Source organism: Schistocerca americana, chromosome 9 (genome assembly GCF_021461395.2).
Source record: "Schistocerca americana isolate TAMUIC-IGC-003095 chromosome 9, iqSchAmer2.1, whole genome shotgun sequence".
Taxonomy (NCBI): Eukaryota; Metazoa; Arthropoda; class Insecta; order Orthoptera; family Acrididae; genus Schistocerca; species Schistocerca americana.
In genome coordinates this window covers 17,101,721-17,124,750 of record NC_060127.1, presented here as the reverse complement: position 1 = coordinate 17,124,750, position 23,030 = coordinate 17,101,721, and the positions used below count along the sequence as shown (strand labels likewise).

General features: G+C 47.2%; 1 protein-coding gene across 1 annotated transcript in view; it reads left to right on the top strand.

Annotated features, from left to right (window-relative positions):
• The window catches only part of LOC124551207, an 83,512-nt gene that overhangs the window by 44,424 nt on the left and 16,058 nt on the right, over nucleotides 1-23,030 (top strand). The window contains exons 4-6 of the mRNA XM_047126198.1: nucleotides 4,917-5,281; nucleotides 15,931-16,084; nucleotides 22,225-22,513. Coding sequence (XP_046982154.1) covers nucleotides 4,917-5,281; nucleotides 15,931-16,084; nucleotides 22,225-22,513 — 808 coding nt within the window. The remainder of the gene's footprint in view (nucleotides 1-4,916; nucleotides 5,282-15,930; nucleotides 16,085-22,224; nucleotides 22,514-23,030) is intronic.

Sequence of the window (23,030 nt, the reverse complement as noted above, 5' to 3'; positions counted from 1 at the left end):
ATACTAAATCTTCTTTTCAGTACTGCTTCGTGTACATTTAGCATTAGTATGTTTTCTTCTAAAAGTCTTGTGTCCTATACTGATATTCATAACATGCTCATTATTTAAGTAATGACAGATGTAAGGTGGTGGCTTAAACCATCTTAGGCCTTATCTGTGAAGATGGTCCAAGACAGAAACCAGTTGATATTTGGGTTTCAAATAAAAACAGCTGATAGTCAAACATGCATTTCATACATTACTTGACGCCTGTTGATAGTCACCTTCCAGAAATGTTTAATTTACAAACTCCCTGTATATAAAGCGCTTGGCAGATTGAGGCCACTTATCAGTACGACATTGTACCAACTTGTGGCTTGAGGGATGCATTGATTCGGTGCAGAAGGGCGTTATGACGCCACTGCACCCTCTCATGGGCAAAATGCTCCACGACTTTCGTAACTGGTCCTCGACGTCATGGATGCCCGCAATAGAACGAAGTTGACCTCTGAGCTGGTCCCACACAGGTTCTGTTTGGGACATATCTGGGTAGTTGCTGGCCGTGGGAGTAACTCAACAATATGCTGACAGTTCACAGGCACATGTGCCATTAATGGACCAGCATCGTAGTTAAAAAATGGCACCACGACGCTCTCAAATGAGGAGTAACACAGCAGGATGCAGGATGTCTGTCACATATTGTACTGCGATCAGAGGTTCCTCAACCAGTGACCTGAACTCATGCCTGATGGTCTCCCACACCATAATACTAGAAGTAACATGGCTGACGATGGACATGCAGGGCAACGTGGAACTGCCATTTATCGCTGAACGCAATGCAGCGCCATTCTTCATCAGTCCAGGCTTTCTGGTCACAGCACCACTCAAAACACACCCATTTGTGCTGTGGTATTCACAGCAGCCAATGAACTGGACGGTAATTCAATAGTCCAGCTGCTGCTAGTGTCTGACCAGTGGTGCTGAATAGCACAGAATGCCACACAGAGTCCCTCACTTGTTCACAGATGGCATGCACAGACGTGAAGCGGTTGCGTTGTGCTTCGTGCACAATACTGCGATCCTCCGCTGTATTGGCCAAACACGGTCAGCATGAATCTAGACGGCCAGTGTGCCTGCCTTCACCTTCTGGTGCAGACCAACATCGGGCCACTGTCACAGCCGAATGACCCACAAATATGGATATTGCACAATGCGTCCAGCGTACCAAATTCACACCCACGATGGGGTCCCTGTCAAACTCTGTGCCGAGCGAGCTGGCGGGGGGGGGGGGGGGGGGGGGGGACGGTTCAAACCCCCGTCCGGCCATCCTGATTTGGGTTCTCCGTGATTTCCCTGAATCGCTCCAGGTAAATGGGAGGGTGGTTTCTTTGAAAGAGCACGGCCGACTACCTTCCCCATCATTCCCTAATCCGAGCTTCCGCCCCGTCTCCAAATGATCTTGTTGTCGACGAGACATTAAACACTATTGCTGTCCTCTTCCTCGAACTTCGTCAGTTACGGATAACGCTACGTGGCATGTCTGTGTTCGTCACAGTGATTAATCATTTACGTAAAGGCCCTGGCTTGCGAGTGTGCAAACATTGGCATCTCCCTATGCCTTGGCATGATTTTTTTCCCCTTCTTGTCAGACACCAAGAGATGAATACACTTAGCAGATTCAGAAGGGTGTAGATTGCAGTAGGTACCGGGAGATGAAGCTTGCACAGGATAGAGTAGCATGGACAGCTGCATCAAACCAGTCTCAGGACTGAAGACCACGACAACAACAACAACTTGTCAAGCACGGATCTCTTGGGCATTCTCGTGGAGAACCACATGAAGAAATGTTTGGAGAGTAATGCGGTGGAAAGAAAGGATGGCTCGCCTGTTGGTTCCATGGCCAGTTTTCCACAAACTCGTGAGGAGAACAAGAAAATGCTGCTCATTGGGAGCCCCCAAACTCAGACAGGTGTCCTTGACGGAACTCCACGCCGGAGCCAGAAGGGGGACCACTATTCACACAGTAGATGAGGAATTAATTAAAAACAGTCTAGATCGCAAGGCACGTTTGTTAAAAGGCGCCAGTTTCGATCATCGCATGACCATCACCCATATTGACGAACAATGGCTGTGCATGGAGCAGGAACCGCTGAATGAGGTCGCTTTTCAGAAAACGTCCCTTGTGATCTACACTGCTACAATAAATTTGAAATATTATGGAGAGTAGTAATTCGCAACTTAACTGCGAAGCGAAGCTGTAGGGGGGGTTCAGCCTTGAGGGAGACTAGGCAGAATGGTTTCAGAAAACATCGTTCTTGTGCAACGCAGCTAGCTCTTTATTCGCACGAAGTAATGGCCGCTATCGACAGGGGATCTCAAGTTGATTCCGTTTTTCTAGATTTACGGAAAGCTTTTGACAGCGTTCCTCACAAGCGACTTCTAATCAAGCTGCGGGCCTATGGGGTATCGTCTCAGTCGTGCGACTGGATTCGTGATTTTCTGTCAGGAAGGTGGCAGTTCGTAGTAATAGACGGCAAATCATCGAGTAAAACTGAAGTGATATCAGGTGTTCCCCAGGGAAGCGTCCTGGGACCTCTGCTGTTCCTGATCTATATAAATGACCTGGGTGACAATCTGAGCAGTTCTCTTAGGTTGTTCGCAGATGATACCGTAATTTACCGTCTAGTAAGGTCATCCGAAGACCAGTATCAGTTGCGAAGCGATTTAGAAAAGATTGCTGTATGGTGTGGCAGGTGGCAGTTGACGCTAAATAACGAAAAGTGTGAGGTGATCCACATGAGTTCCAAAAAAAATCCGATGGAATTCGATTATACGATAAATAGTACAATTCTCAAGGCTGTCAATTCAACTAATTACCTGGGCGTTAAAATTACGAACAACTTCAGTTGGAAAGACCACATAGATAATATTGTGGGGAAGGCGAGCCAAAGGTTGCGTTTCATTGGCAGGACACTTAGAAGATGCAAAAGTCCACTAAAGAGACAGCTTACACTGCACTCGTCCGTCCTCTGTTAGAATATTGCTGTGCGGTGTGGGATCCTTACCAGGTGGGATTGACGGAGGACATCGAAAGGGTGCAAAAAAGGGCAGCTCGTTTTGTATTATCACGTAATAGGGGAGAAAGTGTGGCAGATATGATACGCGAGTTGGGATGGAAGTCATTAAAGCAAAGACGTTTTTCGTCGCGGCGAGATCTACACTCCTGGAAATTGAAATAAGAACACCGTGAATTCATTGTCCCAGGAAGGGGAAACTTTATTGACACATTCCTGGGGTCAGATACATCACATGATCACACTGACAGAACCACAGGCACATAGACACAGGCAACAGAGCATGCACAATGTCGGCACTAGTACAGTGTATATCCACCTTTCGCAGCAATGCAGGCTGCTATTCTCCCATGGAGACGATCGTAGAGATGCTGGATGTAGTCCTGTGGAACGGCTTGCCATGCCATTTCCACCTGGCGCCTCAGTTGGACCAGCGTTCGTGCTGGACGTGCAGACCGCGTGAGACGACGCTTCATCCAGTCCCAAACATGCTCAATGGGGGACAGATCCGGAGATCTTGCTGGCCAGGGTAGTTGACGTACACCTTCTAGATCACGTTGGGTGGCACGGGATACATGCGGACGTGCATTGTCCTGTTGGAACAGCAAGTTCCCTTGCCGGTCTACGAATGGTAGAACGATGGGTTCGATGACGGTTTGGATGTACCGTGCACTATTCAGTGTCTCCTCGACGATCACCAGTGGTGTACGGCCAGTGTAGGAGATCGCTCCCCACACCATGATGCCGGGTGTTGGCCCTGTGTGCCTCGGTCGTATGCAGTCCTGATTGTGGCGCTCACCTGCACGGCGCCAAACACGCATACGACCATCATTGGCACCAAGGCAGAAGCGACTCTCATCGCTGAAGACGACACGTCTCCATTCGTCCCTCCATTCACGCCTGTCGCGACACCACTGGAGGCGGGCTGCACGATGTTGGGGCGTGAGCGGAAGACGGCCTAACGGTGTGCGGGACCGTAGCCCAGCTTCATGGAGACGGTTGCGAATGGTCCTCGCCGATACCCCAGGAGCAACAGTGTCCCTAATTTGCTGGGAAGTGGCGGTGCGGTCCCCTACGGCACTGCGTAGGATCCTACGGTCTTGGCGTGCATCCGTGCGTCGCTGCGGTCCGGTCCCAGGTCGACGGGCACGTGCACCTTCCGCCGACCACTGGCGACAACATCGATGTACTGTGGAGACCTCACGCCCCACGTGTTGAGTAATTCGGCGGTACGTCCACCCGGCCTCCCGCATGCCCACTATACGCCCTCGCTCAAAGTCCGTCAACTGCACATACGGTTCACGTCCACGCTGTCGCGGCATGCTACCAGTGTTAAAGACTGCGATGGAGCTCCGTATGCCACGGCAAACTGGCTGACACTGACGGCGGCGGTGCACAAATGCTGCGCAGCTAGCGCCATTCGACGGCCAACACCGCAGTTCCTGGTGTGTCCGCTGTGCCGTGCGTGTGATCATTGCTTGTACAGCCCTCTCGCAGTGTCCGGAGCAAGTATGGTGGGTCTAACACACCGGTGTCAATGTGTTCTTTTTTCCATTTCCAGGAGTGTATTTACGAAATTTCAGTCACCAACTTTCTCTTGCGAATGCGAAAATATTTTGTTGAGCCCAACCTACTTAGGTAGGAATGATCATGAAAATAAAATAAGAAAAATCAGAGCTCGAACAGAAAGGTTTAGGTGTTCGTTTTTCCTGCGCGCTGTTCGGGAGTTGGATGGTAGAGAGATAGTACGATTGTGGTTCGACGGACCCTCTGCCAAGCACTTGAATGTGAATTGCGGAGTAGTCATGTAGATGTAGATGTAGATGCAGCAGCAGCTGAGGGGCGGCCGTGTGTTGCCGGCAGGGGCGGCGACGACCTCGACGGCGTTCCCGGGCAGCGTGGTGGCGCAGGGCGGCGCCGCCCCCGGGGCGGCGGGCAGCCCCTTCACGTTCTTCTCGTACCCGGTGGCGGCCAAGTCGGGCCAGCAGTCGGTGGCCACGGTGGGCGTCAGCAACCAGCTGCTGTCCCCGCACCAGCCGCTCAGCCTGGACCAGGCCAGGCGGCGCTTCCCGCAGTACTTCACCGGCGTCGAGGAGCCGTACGCGCGCTTCCAGCAGCAGCTGCAGCAGATGCAGCAGCTGCAGCAGCAGCCCCAGCAGCCGCAGAGGCAGCCCCAGCAGCTGCAGCCGCAGCTCCGCGGCCCTGCAGAGTCTCCGAAGCCACCGCAGGTAGCGTGCAGAACCTCGTATTACCTCTACACGCATGCAAGTGTCCATGTATAGAACGAAATTTGTCCATCACCTGCTTTCTTACATGAAACTCAAATATCGAACGGTATCACTCACAGGCCATCGCCACACATTACATCTACAGATACAGGGGATAGGCAAATTAATGTGAACACCTCTACTTACACTACTGGCCATTAAAATTGCTACACCACGAAGATGACGTGCTACAGACGCGAAATTTAACCGACAGGAAGAAGATGCTGTGATATGCAAATGATTAGCTTTTCATAGCATTCACACAAGGTTGGCGCCGGTGGCGACACCTACAACGTGCTGACATGAGGAAAGTTTCCAACCGATTTATTATACACAAACAGCAGTTGACCGACGTTGCCTGGTGAAACGTTGTTGTGATGCCTCGTGTAAGGAGGAGAAATGCATACCATCACGCTTCCGACTTTGATAAAGATCGGATTGTAGCCTATCGCGATTACGGTTTATCGTATCGCGACATTGCTGCTCGCCTTGGTCGAGATCGAATGACTGTTAGCAGAATATGGAATCGGTGAGTTCGGGAGGGTAATACGCAACGCCGTACTGGATCCCAACGGCCTCGTATCACTAGCAGTCGGGATGACAGGCATCTTATCTGCATGGATGTAAGAGATCGTGCAGCCACGTCTCGATTCCTGAGTCAACAGATGGGGACGTTTGCAAGATAACAACCATCTGCACCAACAGTTCGACGACGTTTGCAGCAGCATGGACTATCAGCTCGGAGACCGTGGCTGCGGTTACCCTTGACGCTGCATCACAGTCAGGAGCATCTGTGATGGTGTACTCAACGACGAACCTGGCTGCACGAATGGCAAAACGTCATTTTTTCGGATGAATCCAGGTTCTGTTTACAGAATCATGATGGTCGCATCCGTCTTTGCCGTCATTCCGGTGAACGCACATTGGAAGCGTGTATTCATCATCGCCATACTGGCGTATCACACGGCGTGATGGTATGGGGTGCCACTGGTTACACGTCTCGGTCACCTCTTGTTCGCATTGGCGGCACTTTGAACAGTGGACGTTACATTTCAGATGTATTACGACCCGTGGCTCTACGTTCGATGCCTGCGAAACCCTACATTTCAGCAGGACAATGCACGACCGCATGTTGCATGCCCTGTGCGGGCCTTACTGGATACAGAAAATATTCGACTGCTGCCATGGCCAGCACATTCTCCAGATCTCTCACCAATTGAAAACGTCTGGTCAATGGTGGCCGAGCAACTGGCTCGTCACAATACACCAGTCACTACTCTTGATGAACTGTGGTATCGTGTTGAAGCTGCATGGACAGCTGTACCTGTACACTCCATCCAAGCTCTGTCTGACCCAATGCCCAGGCGTATCAAGGCCGTTAATACGGCCATAGGTGGTCGTTCTGGGTACTGATTTCCCAGGATGTACGCACCTAAATTGTGTGAAAATGTAATCACATGTCAGTTCTTGTATAATATATTTGTCCAATGAGTACCGGTTTATCATCTGCATTTCTTCTTGGTGCAGCAATTTGAATGGCCAGTAGTGTACTTGGGAATAGTTTATTAATAAGGGGTTGGACCCCCTTTTGCCAGTAATACAGCTGAGATTCTTCTCGGAATACTGGCATATGATGATTGTATAGTCGCCGGCCGCTGTGGCCGAGCGGTTCTAGGCGCTTGAGTCTGGAACTGCGCGACAGCTACGGTCGTAGCTTCGAATCCAGCCTCGGGCATGGATGTGTGTGATGTCCTTAGGTCAGTTAGGTTTAAGTAGTTCTAAGTTGTAGGGGACTGATGACCTCAGATGTTAAGTCTCATAGTGCCCAGAGCCATTTGAACCATTTGATTGTATAGTCTCCAGTGGAGTGTTATGCCACTCATCGATCAGAACCTCCTCTGACTCCTGTAGTCACAAGGGAGGCGTAAATCTGCTCTGGAGTCTGCGCTCCAGTACCGCTCACAAGGGTTCCTTAACGTTCAAGTTCAGGGACTGTGCTAACCAGGCAAAACCGTTGCACTTCAGTTGCGTGCTCCTCATACCACGATTGTACTGTCCTGGCTGTGTGAATGGGTGCATTATCGTCCTGAAATGTGGCATCATTGTTGGGGAACAACGTTTGAATCGCGAGATCCACCTGATTACCTAAAATGTTCACATAATCGTTGGCTGTAACGAGGCCTTTGAGTGTAATGATGGGACCAGCAAAATACCGTGGTATGGCTGTCCACACCATCACACTTGCACCTCCGTGCTTAACAGCTGGAATCAAGCTATCAGGATTGTAGGCTTCTTTCGGCGTTCTCCAGACGTAAACCCGGCCGGTGTTGGAAATGACGAAAAAGTTGACTCTTCGGACTGTATGACGAGTTTCCAGTGAACAGCTGTCCAGGATTTATGGTTCAAATGGCTCTGAGCACTATGGGACTTAACATCTATGGTCATCAGTCCCCTAGAACTCACAACTAATTAAACGTAACTAACATAAGGACAACACACAACACCCAGTCATCACGAGGCAGAGAAAATCCCTGACCCCGCCGGGAATCGAACCCGTTAACCTGGGCGTGGGAAACGAGAACGCTACCCAGGATTTATGCTCCTGACACTCTGTTTTACGCTTCTTTACGTTGGTTGTTGTCACTGATGGTTTTCGTATAGCGGCTCGTCCATGAACATCCGCTTTATGGAGTTCCCGGCAGACAGCGTCGATAGATAAGGGATCTCGAAGATGGCTATTGAGCTCTACAGTCCCTTTGGCCGCCGTCGTTTTGACACAATTCGTGTTAACGTACTAGGATCTCTGTCATTTAGTTTTGATTTGCACCCACTACTACGTGTATACGATGATGTCTTTCCATGTTTTGTGTAGGCTGTCATGACTGTCGGAACAGTCGCTCTTGAAACATTCAGTGAGTTGGCTGTCTTGCTTACTGATGCTCCAGCTAATCGGGCCCCCACAATCTGCCCTCTTTGGAATACTGTTAGGTCCTTCACTGCACATCGACTTGGTCTCTGAATGCAAATTCGGAGTGTGCACTATTCTAAACAGCCTGCACTGATGCCTGGTCCGTACTGAACACGCACAGTCCAGCGTGGCTTGTGCCTTACCTGCATTGTTGACTGTCAAATAAAAACATCCCATTACTACTGCTATTCATGTTATTTTGCCTATCCCCTGTATAAAAACGAGTACGTGTAGTATACGGGAAACGTTACAAATTCTTTTCCAAGGAAGTGAAAAATATACACTGCCCTCCATAAGTTTGGAAACACCATGCTGCGTATTACAACAGAGCAAGATGGAAGTGATCTACAGGCTTATTACAAATGATTGAAGCGATTTCAGAGCTCTACAATAACTTTATTATTTGAGATATTTTCACAATGCTTTGCACACACATACAAAAACTCAAAAAGTTTTTTTAGGCATTCACAAATGTTCGATATGTGCCCCTTTAGTGATTCGGCAGACATCAAGCTGATAATCAAGTTCCTCCCACACTCGGCACAGCATGTCCCCATCAATGAGTTCGAAAGCATCGTTGATGCGAGCTCGCAGTTCTGGCACGTTTCTTGGTAGAGGAGGTTTAAACACTGAATCTTTCACATAACCCCACAGAAAGAAATCGCATGGGGTTAATTCGGGAGAGCGTGAAGGCCATGACATGAATTGCTGATCATGATCTCCACCAGGACCGATCCATCGGTTTTCCAATCTCCTGTTTAACAAATGCCGAACATCATGATGAAAGTGCGGTGGAGCACCATCCTGTTGAAAGATGAAGTCGGCGCTGTCGGTCTCCAGTTGTGGCATGAGTCAATTTTCCAGCATGTCCAGATACACGCGTGCTGTAACGTTTTTTTCGCACAACAAAAAGGGGCCGTAAACTTTAAACTGTGAGATTGCACAAAACAAGTTAACTTTTGGTGAATTGCGAATTTGCTGCACGAATGCGTGAGGATTCTCTACCGCCAAGATTCGCACATTGTGTCTGTTCACTTCACCATTAAGAAAAAATGTTGCTTCATCACTGAAAACAAGTTTCCCACTGAACGCATCCTCTTCCACGAGCTGTTGCAACCGCGCCGAAAATTCAAAGCGTTTGACTTTGTCATCGGGTGTCAGGGCTTGTAGCAATTGTAAACGGTAAGGCTTCTGCTTTAGCCTTTTCCGTAAGATTTTCCAAACCGTCGGGTGTGGTACGTCTAGCTCCCTGCTTGCTTTATTCGTCGACTTCCGCGGGCTACGCGTGAAACTTGCCCGCACGCGTTCAACCGTGTCTTCGCTGACTGCAGGCCGACCCGTTGATTTCCCCTTACAGAGGCATCCAGAAGCTTTAAACTGCGCATACCATCGCCGAATGGAGTTAGCAGTTGGTGGATCTTTGTTGAACTTCGTCCTGAAGTGTCGTTGCACTGTTATGACTGACTGATGTGAGTGCATTTCAAGCACGACATACGCTTTCTCGGCTCCTGTCGCCATTTTGTCTCACTGCGCTCTCGAGCGCTCTGGCGGCAGAAACCTGAAGTGCGGCTTCAGCCAAACAAAACTTTATGAGTTTTTCTACGTGTCTGTAGTGTGTCGTGACCATATGTCAATGAATGGAGCTACAGTGAATTTATGAAATCGCTTCAATCATTTGCAATAGCCCTGTATATGAGTTATTGGTTAGAATACGGAATAGCAAGCTCAAATAACGGTTAGTAACGACACGTACAGTATTGTACACTTAATTATTGTACATATACATACATATTGCAACATGCTAGTATTGCTCCGTTTTATGTAAACCGACGTTACCTGTCGAAGCTGTTGTAAACACGCCAGGTGCCGCGAGTAGACCGCATGGCTATGTAGAGGTAGGATCTTTACATTTCTGTTCACTTGTAGTTGCCTTTGCATAAAGGTACAACTCGGCGCGAAAGTAATTGAAAATGGCCCAAAAGGGCCAGGTTCATAAGGAATCACGGGTAATGATAATCACTTTGTACCTAGAAGGCAATGGTGTCCGACAAATAGCACAGAAACCGATGACTTAGATCAGCGGAGTTGTCAAAACCATATACCGGCATCGAGAAACAGGCTCCTACGGAGATCGTCCTCGCTCAGGAACACCCAGGAAAACATCAGAACGCCAGGGAAAGTGTTTGATAGCGACCAGTAAACGTAACAGATTAAAAACTGTCCGTGAATTGACTGCTGAATGAAACGCAACGAGGGATACACCGGTGAGTGAGTCAACAGTGATACGACGCCTGGCAGACAACAACCTCAGAGGTTATGTAGCAACCACTGTTGCCGCCTGTTAACAAAAAGAAAAGGCTTCAGTGGGCTAGGACACACCAACATTGGATAGCGGGGGATTGGGAAAGAGTCTTATTCACTGATGAATCCGAGTTCGAAATATTTGGAAGTAAACGCCGTCAATTTGTACGCCGTTTACCCCATGAACGCTTGAATGCTCAGAGCGTAATTCCAACTGTAAAGCATGGAGGGGGTTCTGTGATGGTATGGGAATCCTTTGGAGGGAATAAGGTAGGAGATTTGGTGAAAATAGGTGGAAAAATCAACCGAAAGGATTATCATGCCAATCTCCAGTGACATACTAAGACATCTGGTTTGCGTCCGATTAGGAAAGGGTTTGTCTTGCAGCAAGACAACGACCCGAAACATACGTCTCACTTGTTTCAGAACTATCTGAAGTCTCTAGATGTTCGTAAAATATTGAAAAACACGGAATGGCCGCCCCAATCCCCTCATTGTAATCCAATGGAGCTGCTGTGTGATGAATTGGACAGAAGGATCCGAAAACGGGAAATCATGAGAGGGTCACAATTGTGGGACGTCCTGCAGCAAGAATTGAGATTAATTCCAACTGAAACCTTGACGAAACTGACGCAGCGCATGCCGAGAGTGTGCGAGGCAGTGATGAAAGCAAAGGGTGGCTAGTTTGAGGAATCGAAAATTTAATTATATATACAGGGTGAGTCACCTAACATTACCGGTGAATATATTTCGTAAACGACATCAAATACTGACGAACCGATTCCACAGACCGAACGTGAGGAGAGGGGCTAGTGTAATTGGTTAATACAAACCACAAAAAAATGCACGGAAGTATGTTTTTTAACACAAACCTACGTTTTTTTAAATGGAACCCCGTTAGTTTTGTTAGCACATCTGAACATATAAACAAATACGTAATCAGTGCCGTTTGTTGCATTGTAAAATGTTAATTACATCCGGAGATATTGTAACCTGAAGTTGACGCTTGAGTACCACTCCTCCGCTGTTCGATCGTGTGTATCGGAGAGCACCGAATTACGTAGGGATCCAAAGGGAACGGTGATGGACCTTAGGTACAGAAGAGACTGGAACAGCACATTACGTCCACATGCTAACACCTTTTTATTGGTCTTTTTCACTGACGCATTTGTACATTACCATGAGGGGTGAGGTACACGTACACACGTGCTTTCCGTTTTCAATTACGGAGTGGAATAGAGTGTGTCCCGACATGTCAGGCCAATAGATGTTCAATGCGGTGACCATCATTTGCTGCACACAATTGCAATCTCTGGCGTAATGAATGTCGTACACGCCGCAGTACATCTGGTGTAATGTCGCCGCAGGCTGCCACAATACGTTGTTTCATATCCTCTGAGGTTGTAGACACATCACGGTACACATTCTCCTTTAACGTACCCCACAGAAAGAAGTGCAGAGGTGTAAGATCAGGAGAACGGGCTGGCCAATTTATGCGTCCTCCACGTCCTCCACGCAACTGAACGTCGGAGGTTTCAAGCGTCAACTTTAGGTTACAATATCTCCGGATGTAATTAACATTTTACAATGCAACAAACGGCACTGATTACGTATTTGTTTATATGTTCAGATGTGCAACAAACCTAACGTGGTTCCATTTAAAAAAAACGTAGGTTTGTGTTAAAAAGACATACGTCCGTGCATTTTTGTATGGTTTGTATTAAACAATTACACTAGCCCCTCTCCTCACGTTCGGTCTGTGGAATCGGTTCGTCAGTATTTGATGTGGTTTACGAAATATATCCAGTGGTAACGTTAGGTGACTCACCCTGTATACTAAGATGGTATCTGTTCTTTCGGACATGTCCATCCGACATGTCCATCTTAGTATATATATATAGTTAAGGCTCACCGGCCACTTGACCATCTTCTTCGTCTGTGCGGATGTACAAACAGTGCCCGAACTCTTACAGGAATCGGCAACGCGCCGCGAGTAATGAGTATAATGGGCGGGGGCACTACGAATGTAGTGCGGGACAATACGTTGGCAATGTGGGTTTCGCGGGAGGCGTGCCAGAGATAAATCCCTGCAGTCGCGCTATTCTCTGTGTCCTCGGTGGCTCAGATGGATAGAGCGTGTTTGACATGTAAGCAGGAGATCCCGGGTTCGAGTCCCGGTCGGGGTACACATTTTCATCTGTCCCCGTTGACGTATTTCAACGCCTGTAAGCAGCTAAGGGTGTTCATTTCATTGAAAATTTAATTGTTGCATCTCCCTGTGTATTATTTGAGCTTAAGAATCATTTGGAAAACAACAAGATGCATTTTTATGCTGTATTTCTTTTCCATTGTCTATAATTACGAGGTGTTTCCAAACTTATGGAGGACAGTGTAAAAGAATACTTATAGGGTTAAAACATCACATCTGTCATTACTTAAAGAGTGGCTACGTCTCACATGTAGAGCATGTCATGAATTCCAGTATACAACACAGGACTTTTAAAGGCAAACATACTAATAACAAAAGCAAACAGAGCAGTATTGAAGACAGGATCAAAGGTATAAGTATTACAATTGTACAAAATATAGAGTAGTTAGTTAAAGATCGTCAGAAAGTATTTGCGTCATATGGTATAAAGATATTTCGATGATAGGTTTCTTGCTGAAAGCATAGGACTGAACTGTCTTTGATGAACATCTTTGGTACAGAGATCGTTCGAAAGTATTTTCGTCATATGGTGTAAAGATATTTCGATGATATGTTTCTTGTTAAAAGCAGAAGACTGGACTGTCTTTGATGAACGTCTTTGGTATAGTTTCATAAGTAAACAGAACGATGAAGTTTTTTTTATCGTTGAATAGAATCCGTGTATGTGGTCTATAACTGAAATCGGTCCGTATTTGGGTTTTAAATAATAAAAGCAGCTGATGGTCAAACATGCATTTCAGACATTACTTGATGACCGTTGATACTCTCCTTCCAGAAATGTTTAAAACAAGTGTCAATGTATGAGGGTCACACCAATGCCTCCCATTTACTTTCATGCAAACTGCAGTGGGGCAAAACAAAATTGGACCAGGAAATATTTATCGTGATACCGCACGGATGGCCGTGTGTGTTAAAAGTGCCCACTTCCAGTGCGGGAGAAACCAACTCGTTAAAAATGACTTTGAACACTATGGGACTTAACTTCTGAGGTCATCAGTCCCCTAGAACGTAGAACTAAGTAAACCTAACTAACCTAAGGACATCACACACATCCATGCCCGAGGCAGGATTCGAACCTGCGACCGTAGCGGTCGCTCAGTTCCAGATTGTAGCGCCTAGAACCGCACGGCCACTCCGGCCGGCTACTGGTTAAAACCGATACCGGAATCTTACTTCCGAATAACCGGTGTTTTTCGGTATTTGTTTGCTCTCGGTTATAACAGGTGTTTATTTATTGAGATTTTCCTCTATACACACAGTCAGTTTCACAACTAAGTGTACGCCGTTTTATCATACTGATATGTTTAAACGAAAATACATGTATGTTATTACTAATTGCACAATTCCCTAATACTTAATCGAATCGCTGCCATCGTAGCTTGGCACCTTAGCCATCTCTCCGATAAATGATCCATGTTTCCAGCCTCTAAATATAGTTTGACCCACTTCGCGACGAATGTCTTTGACTTTCTAAGGGTTTTAGCAGCAGCTGCCTAAGCTTTGGTCCCTTTGGACGGTTTACAAGGAACACTGCCTTGTAACGCTTCAGATACTTTGCACTCACTTGAAACTGCAACCGACAAAACAAAACATTCAACACTAACTCTGTTTATCTATACACCGTGCAAAAGCGCACTGGTCACAGACTAGAGATCACTACCAGAGATGTTGCTGCGGAGGTTACATTTAAAATTACGGTGTACACCTTCTTGTGAAACTGGTTGCGGGGTTTTCTCCAACATACATAGGAAACGAAATCCGCTAGTGGAAGCAGTATGTGCCGTAAAATATCTAGAAGTAACTATCCGGAGTGACCTTAAGTGGAACATCCACATAACACAAATAGTGGGAAAAATAGACGCCAGACTCAGATTCATAGGAAGAATGTTAAGGAAGTGTAACTCACCCACGAAGGAACTGGCTTATAAGGCGCTTGGTAGACTTATTCTTGAGTATTTTTCATCTGTCTGGAATCGCTACCAGATAGGACTGGTAGAAGAGATAGAGAAGATCCAAAGAAGAGGGGCACGTTTCGTCACGGGTTCGTTTAGCCTGCGCGAGAGCGTTAGGGAGATGGTCAATAAATTCCATTGGCAGGCGTTACAAGAGAGGCGTTGGTAATCACGGAGAGGTTTACTACTGAAATTTCGAAACAGCACTTACCGGGGAGAGTCGGACAACATATTACTTTCCCCTAATACGTCCAGTGTAAAGAGCACGAGAAGACAATTCGAGAGTGGAACAGGGTTGGATGGCTCAGTTAGTGGTGCGAAAAATACCCTCCGCCACACGCCATTATGTGGCTTCCGGTGTGTGACGTAGATGTCGGGCAACGTAACAAATACCCAGAAATTATTACGTGTGTTACATAAGATCTTAATTTTCCTGAAGTGAAGACTGGTAATACACTTTCACGAAAATTTAGAGGAAGCAAGGATCTGTTACAAGACTGCCCTATCTCACCAACATCATTTAAAATGTATATAGACATCAGTCTTAAGACAGTCTTGTAAATACGATCGGATGGTGCTATACGTTAAAGACTGAGTTTATTTACATTACCTCTTATTTGCTGACGATCAAGGACTTACAGCACAAGACGAGAAGCATGCGAATTATACATGCAATCAGATAGCAATGGAATACAGAAACTGGAGACCGAAGATTAATTATCAGAAAACGGAATACCTTAGTATTGATCCAGATGACTTAGAGGGAAAGAGAATTTAGAAGGTCAATACTCTCTGTTGTTTTGGATCCCTTTCAGAGTGGACCGAAAAATCAGAGGTAGAAATTAATGAAGGAATTAAAAGTGGAAGAAAGGTCATTGGGATGCTCAACACAATCGTATGGAGCAGAAATGTAAGCAGCGTACCTGAAACATGCAAATACAATGTGTTCAAAAGCTTTGATCTCCATTGCGTGCACAGTAAAAATTTGAGAAAGATATCTCATTAATTGTCTAGATGATAATTTTTTTTGGAATTTGAAATGAGGCTTTCTGGACACCTCGTATTTGCTTCTTCAAATATTCGTGTGAATACGTCTTTGCTTAAGTTAATGACTGCTGTAGCCTCCAGTTGCGTGAAGGTAAGACGCTGCAGTTAACAATGGCACTGTGCCCGTCGACAGGTGACGGAGTTCCCAGAGGAGCGACCGGCCAGTGGCTTCGCCAGGCCCCATCCCGCCCCCGCCCCCGCCGCCGGCGACGCTAATGACGATGACGATGACGGCAGCTACGACGAGCGGCCAGCCTACAAGTCCAGCGGATACCACGGCGCCGCAGGTGAGGCTCCTCCTACAGCACGCACTCCGCGTTAATGGGGCGTAAGTCGCGATTTAAGAGCCGTCACAGTTCGCGCCAGGAAACATCGCACTGTACTGAGGAAACCACGGCGTAAGTGATATCTCACTAACTTTTGTCGGCGTTTCTGTCTATATACAGGGTTATTACAAATGATTGAAGCGATTTCACAACTGTACAATAACTTTATTATTTGAGATATTTTCACAATGCTTTGCACACACATACAAAAACTCAAAAAGTTTTTTTAGGCATTCACAAATGTTCGTTATGTGCCCCTTTAGTGATTCGGCAGACATCAAGCCGATAATCAAGTTCCTCCCACACTCGGCGCAGCATGTCCCCATCAATGAGTTCGAAAGCATCGTTGATGCGAGCTCGCAGTTCTGGCACGTTTCTTGGTAGAGGAGGTTTAAACACTGAATCTTTCACATAACCCCACAGAAAGAAATCGCATGGGGTTAAGTCGGGAGAGCGTGGAGCCCATGACATGAATTGCTGGTCATCATCTCCACCACGACCGATCCATCGGTTTTCCAATCTCCTGTTTAAGAAATGCCGAACATCATGATGGAAGTGCGGTCGAGCACCATCCTGTTGAAAGATGAAGTCGGCGCTGTCGGTCTCCAGTTGTGGCATGAGCCAATTTTCCGGCATGTCCAGATACACGTGTCCTGTAACGTATTTTTCGCAGAAGAAAAAGGGGCCGTAAACTTTAAACCGTGAGATTGCACAAAACACGTTAACTTTTGGTGAATTGCGAATTTGCTGCACGAATGCGTGAGGATTCTCTACCGCCCAGATTCGCACATTGTGTCTGTTCACTTCACCATTAAGAAAAAATGTTGCTTCATCACTGAAAACAAGTTTCGCACTGAACGCATCCTCTTCCACGAGCTGTTGTAACCGCGCCAAAAATTCAAAGCGTTTGACTTTGTCATCGGGTGCCAGGGCTTGTAGCAATTGTAAACGGTAAGGCTTCTGCTTTAGCCTTTTCCGTAATATTTTCCAAACCGTCGGCTGTGGTACGTTTAGCTCCCTGCTTGCTTTATTCGTCGACTTCCGCGGGCTACGCGTGAAACTTGCCCGCACGCGTTCAACCGTTTCCTCGTTCACTGCAGGCCGACCCATCGATTTCCCCTTACAGAGGCATCCAGAAGCTTCAAACTGCGCATACCATCGCCGAATGGAGTTAGCAGTTGGTGGATCTTTGTTGAACTTCGTCCTGAAGTGTCGTTGCACTGTTATGACTGACTGATGTGAGTGCATTTCAAGCACGACATACGCTTTCTCGGCTCCTGTCGCCATTTTGTCTCACTACGCTCTGGTGGCAGAAACCTGAAGTGCGGCTTCAGCCGAACAAAACTTTATGAGTTTTTATACGTATCTGTAGTGTGTCGTGACCATATGTCAATGAATGGAGCTACAGTGAATTTATGAAAACGCTTCAATCATTTGTAATAGTCCTGTACTTAAAGTGCAGCTACTCACACAGATCCATTGTGGCTGTAATTATCGTATGGCAGCGAAACTTGGTAGAGATTCTGATTCGTTGATGCGGAACCCATTGACGCTGGAAAAAACTTTTTCTAATGTTGGCCACCAGGTGCACATCTGGCCCTCAGAATGCAGGAAACCGTACAGAAATACACTCCTGGAAATTGAAATAAGAACACCGTGAATTCATTGTCCCAGGAAGGGGAAACTTTATTGACACATTCCTGGGGTCAGATACATCACATGATCACACTGACAGAACCACAGGCACATAGACACAGGCAACAGAGCATGCACAATGTCGGCACTAGTACAGTGTATATCCACCTTTCGCAGCAATGCAGGTTGCTATTCTCCCATGGAGACGATCGTAGAGATGCTGGATGAAGTCCTGTGGAACGGCTTGCCATGCCATTTCCACCTGGCGCCTCAGTTGGACCAGCGTTCGTGCTGGACGAAGGGTAGTTGACTTACACCTTCTAGAGCACGTTGGGTGGCACGGGATACATGCGGACGTGCATTGTCCTGTTGGAACAGCAAGTTCCCTTGCCGGTCTAGGAATGGTAGAACGATGGGTTCGATGACGGTTTGGATGTACCGTGCACTATTCAGTGTCCCCTCGACGATCACCAGTGGTGTACGGCCAGTGTAGGAGATCGCTCCCCACACCATGATGCCGGGTGTTGGCCCTGTGTGCCTCGGTCATACGCAGTCCTGATTGTGGCGCTCACCTGCACGGCGCCAAACATGCATACGACCATCATTGGCACCAAGGCAGAAGCGACTCTCATCGCTGAAGACGACACGTCTCCATTCGTCCCTCAATTCACGCCTGTCGCGACACCACTGGAGGCGGGCTGCACGATGTTGGGGCGTGAGCAGAAGACGGCCTAACGATGTGCGGGACCGTAGCCCAGCTTCATGGAGATGGTTGCGAATGGTCCTCGCCGATACCCCAGGAGCAACAGTGTCCCTAATTTGCTGGGAAGTGGCGGTGCGGTCCCCTACGGCACTGCGTAGGATCCTACGGTCTTGGCGTGGATCCGTGCGTCGCTGCGGTCCGGTCTCAGGTCGACGGGCACGTGCACCTTCCGCCGACCACTGGTGACAACATCGATGTACTGTGGAGACCTCACGCCCCACGTGTTGAGCAATTTGGCGGTACGTCCACCCGGCCTCCCGCATGCCCACTATACGCCCTCGCTCAAAGTCCGTCAACTGCACATACGGTTCACGTCCACGCTGTCGCGGCATGCTACCAGTGTTAAAGACTGCGATGGAGCTCCGTATGCCACGGCAAACTGGCTGACACTGACGGCGGCGGTGCACAAATACTGCGCAGCTAGCGCCATTCGACGGCCAACACCGCAGTTCCTGGTGTGTCCGCTGTGCCGTGCGTGTGATCATTGCTTGTACAGCCCTCTCGCAGTGTCCGGAGCAAGTATGGTGGGTCTGACACACCGGTGTCAATGTGTTCTTTTTTCCATTTCCAGGAGTGTATTTCCGTACGTAATGGATTAGGAACGGGTCGTGGGCAGAAAAGGTCAAACAAGTGAAAAAGGCACAACGTTTGTGTTATTATTAACCGCTCCTTACACAACTTGTTCAATATGAGGACTGGAGACGTCGATAAGATGCTGTACAGCGCCTTATTTGCACTTGTTGGTCGAAATTGTAACTATTTAATTTACAGCCTAAATCGCTTCCCGCATTCGAATATCTACCGAGTTTCGCTGCCATATGAATATTAGAGCCCACACTGGATCTCCGCAAATAGCTACACTTCAAAAATAAGCGCCCGACGTGTAGACAGAAACATGAGATATCACGAAGGTTGTGGTTTCCCAGTACACCTGCTTCTTATCTAGCTACATAGCCAGCTACCTAACTATCTACCAATTATAGCCACCGTATGGTGCATGTGGAGATTAATTCACTAACCAATATTACAGACTTTCTTCCCCATTCAGTCTCTGTAGAAGTGGAACCAGATCTGCTACGACAACATTTCGGAGTTTGTTTAGAGATATTTTCTGACAACGTAAGAATAGAAGAATCGGATGAAAACGTGCTCAGAACATAAATTGCTAATCCCAATAAACAGTGGTATGAGCTATTCGTATGCAAAAGTTTGCCTTTTGTCGCGACAGACATTTGCATGACCACGTATTCAAGGTCTCGGAGAGGGACATTGATAATGTGAACAAACAAAATATCGATACAATAGGAGTAAACGCACACGCATTTCTTTGCCGTGACTTATCGATATGATTCTCTCCGTTTAAAATGATTATGCTTTTTCTTAAATTAAAAGGAAGGTCAAAAGCGATGGCCGTAATATTGATGGTTTATTGATAGCAAAATCGATCACATAGTGATCATCTTCAGTGCTGTGGTGTTTGAAAATCGATTTTTCTATCAATAAACCATCAATGTTACGGCCAACGCTGACCTTCCTATTAATTTAACATACAGGGCTATTACAAATGATTGAAGCGGTTTCATAAATTCACTGTAGCTCCATTCATTGACATATGGTCACGACACACTACAGATACGTAGAAAAACTCATAAAGTTTTGTTCGGCTGAAGCCGCACTTCAGGTTTCTGCCGCCAGAGCGCTCGAGAGCGCAGTGAGACAAAATGGCGACAGGAGCCGAGAAAGCGTATGTCGTGCTTGAAATGCGCTCACATCAGTCAGTCATAACAGTGCAACGACACTTCAGGACGAAGTTCAACAAAGATCCACCAACTGCTAACTCCATTCGGCGATGGTATGCGCAGTTTAAAGCTTCTGGATGCCTCTGTAAGGGGAAATCGACGGGTCGGCCTGCAGTGAGCGAAGAAACGGTTGAACGCGTGCGGGCAAGTTTAACGCGCAGCCCACGGAAGTCGACGAATAAAGCAAGCAGGGAGCTAACCGTACCATAGGATGGTGCTCCACCGCACTTCCATCATGATGTTCGGCATTTCTTAAACAGGAGATTGGAAAACCGATGGATCGGTCGTGGTGGAGATCATGATCAGCAATTCGTGTCATGGCCTCCGCGATCTCCCGACTTAACCCCATGCGATTTCTTTCTGTGGGGTTATGTGAAATATTCAGTGTTTAAACCTCCTCTACCAAGAAACGTGCCAGAACTGCGAGCTCGCATCAACGATGCTTTCGAACTCATTGATGGGGACATGCTGCGCCGAGTGTGGGAGGAACTTGATTATCGGCTTGATGTCTGCCGAATCACTAAAGGGGCACATAACGAACATTTGTGAATGCCTAAAAAAACTTTTTGAGTTTTTGTATGTGTGTGCAAAGCATTGTGAAAATATCTCAAATAATAAAGTTATTGTACAGCTGTGGAATCGCTTCAATCATCTGTAATAACCCTGTATATGGTCGTTGTACACACAGCACTCTATGGAGTAGCCAACCAATATGATTTTTCTGTTTGCCCCCGGTAGTGTTATGCAACTATTCAGTCTTCGTAGTGCAGATGTGGTTAATCAGTGAAGTGGTCAAGGCAAAAATGTACCACATTCGTTGCCTTCTCCAGCTCACAAACTGTCGCCATTCAGCCTAAGCCACACGTCAGGCTATGCTGCTAATCAGTTGCCACAGCCTTCGTTACAAAATAGTACCAAACTGATGTCGAAGCCAAAGATGCCAAAAATCAGGGAAACCACTAATAATGTATGGAGAACACCGAACGGTTTCGATTTAAGCTGTTCGAAGTACATCGCATTTTTTTCCCTGTACATCACTGGTTATCTAAGACTATTTGTCGACTGGCTAAACAAAATCCAAGCGTTTTCCAACTTGCGTAGCCTGCAACAAAGGTTCTGTTATATACGAGGGCTGTCCAGAAAGTAAGTTACGATTGATCCCGAAATGAAAATCACAGTGAAAATCAGAGATGTTTCATTTGTAACAGTTAGCTAGACCTTTCAGCTACTTCTGTACGTAGTCGCCGTTCTGACTCAGACATTCCTCGTAGCGTTGTACCAACTTTCCGATACCCTCATCATAGAAGGCAGCCGCCAGTGCTTTCCGCCAATTCTCTACGCTGGCCTACAGCTCGTTGTCTGTGCCAAAATGTTGTCTTCATAGCCAGCGGTTCGTCTGAGCAGAGATGAAACTCAGTGGGAGACAATTACGGGCTGTATTGTGGGTAACCGAACATTTCCAATTGAAACGATGCAGTAACATCTTCCTTGCCCCTGCAGAATGAGGCTGAGAATCGTCTTGAAGCAGAAACCGCACGACGGTTATGTAATGTTGGTTGCATAGCTTCAGGGGACAATTCTCACCAGGCCCTCGTACTTGGCGGGAGACACTATTTTCTGCAACATCTTACGCGCTCACTAAGAGCTCAGGAATGAAAAGAGCGACAATTCTACCTAGAGTCATATTAGAGACACTGCTCAACACATCTTTGCAAAGCTTTATCGGATTTTCATAGTCGTTTCCATTTTGCGACCGATCGTAACTTCCTTTCTGGACAGCCCTCGTAGTTTAACCGGCAGCACCTGTATCTCGATTACACCTGTTTGTCTTCTGACGTACTGTCAAACACTGATGTGGTGTATCTGGTGTCACTTTCTGAAGTGTCGCGCCTCTGAATGTCCAGGGGTGGACCACCACAAGATTCGGGCCGAGCAGGAGTCTGAGGACGAGGACAGCTCAGAGAGGCACCCCAACAGCTACCAGAAGATCATCTACCACGGCAAGCCCTACCACGGCGAGGAGGAGTCTGGCAAGTCGTCCTACCCCGGGTACTACCCCAAGGCCGCCCACCACAAGAAGCACTACGCAGGCGAAGGCGAGGATGAAGATTCCAGGAGGCCGCAGGAGAGCAGCGGCGAAGACGACGACGAGGACGAGGACCGCCGGCCGGCGTACAGCTCGTCCTACCAGAGGTGAGCGACGGAGTGCGGACTGGAATTACTTGCTACTCCGCTTTCTGAACTAGCGAGGTGCCTAGTGTTACAACCTGGTCGTTAAGGGTCGTCTTTGCTACCCTGTTGTAACACGCACACTACTCCATTCCACGCTCTAACAAGGAGACGGCACGACCGTGGGGTCGGGGATTTGTCCGAAATTTTGTGTGGTGAAAGAGGACCCGTAACACCTCACGTGGTTAAAATATTAGGACGCACTACCCGGAAAATCCCGGGAAAAATCGATCCAAAGTTTCTTAGGTGCCTTATGAGTATAAAATGTTAGTCCACTGCCGAGCTGCCGTCATGCCTCGGATTCTTACGCCAGGGGTCTCGTGTTCGATTCCTCCTCTGGCACTTTTTTTTTCTTCTGTTTCATTTTCTTTGGTTATTCCACCAATTATTCAGAAAGTTTCCCAAACCTACATTATCTTTAACAAATTAGTTACATTATTGAATAAAAATTATTTTCTTTTTGTTCAACAACACAATTGAT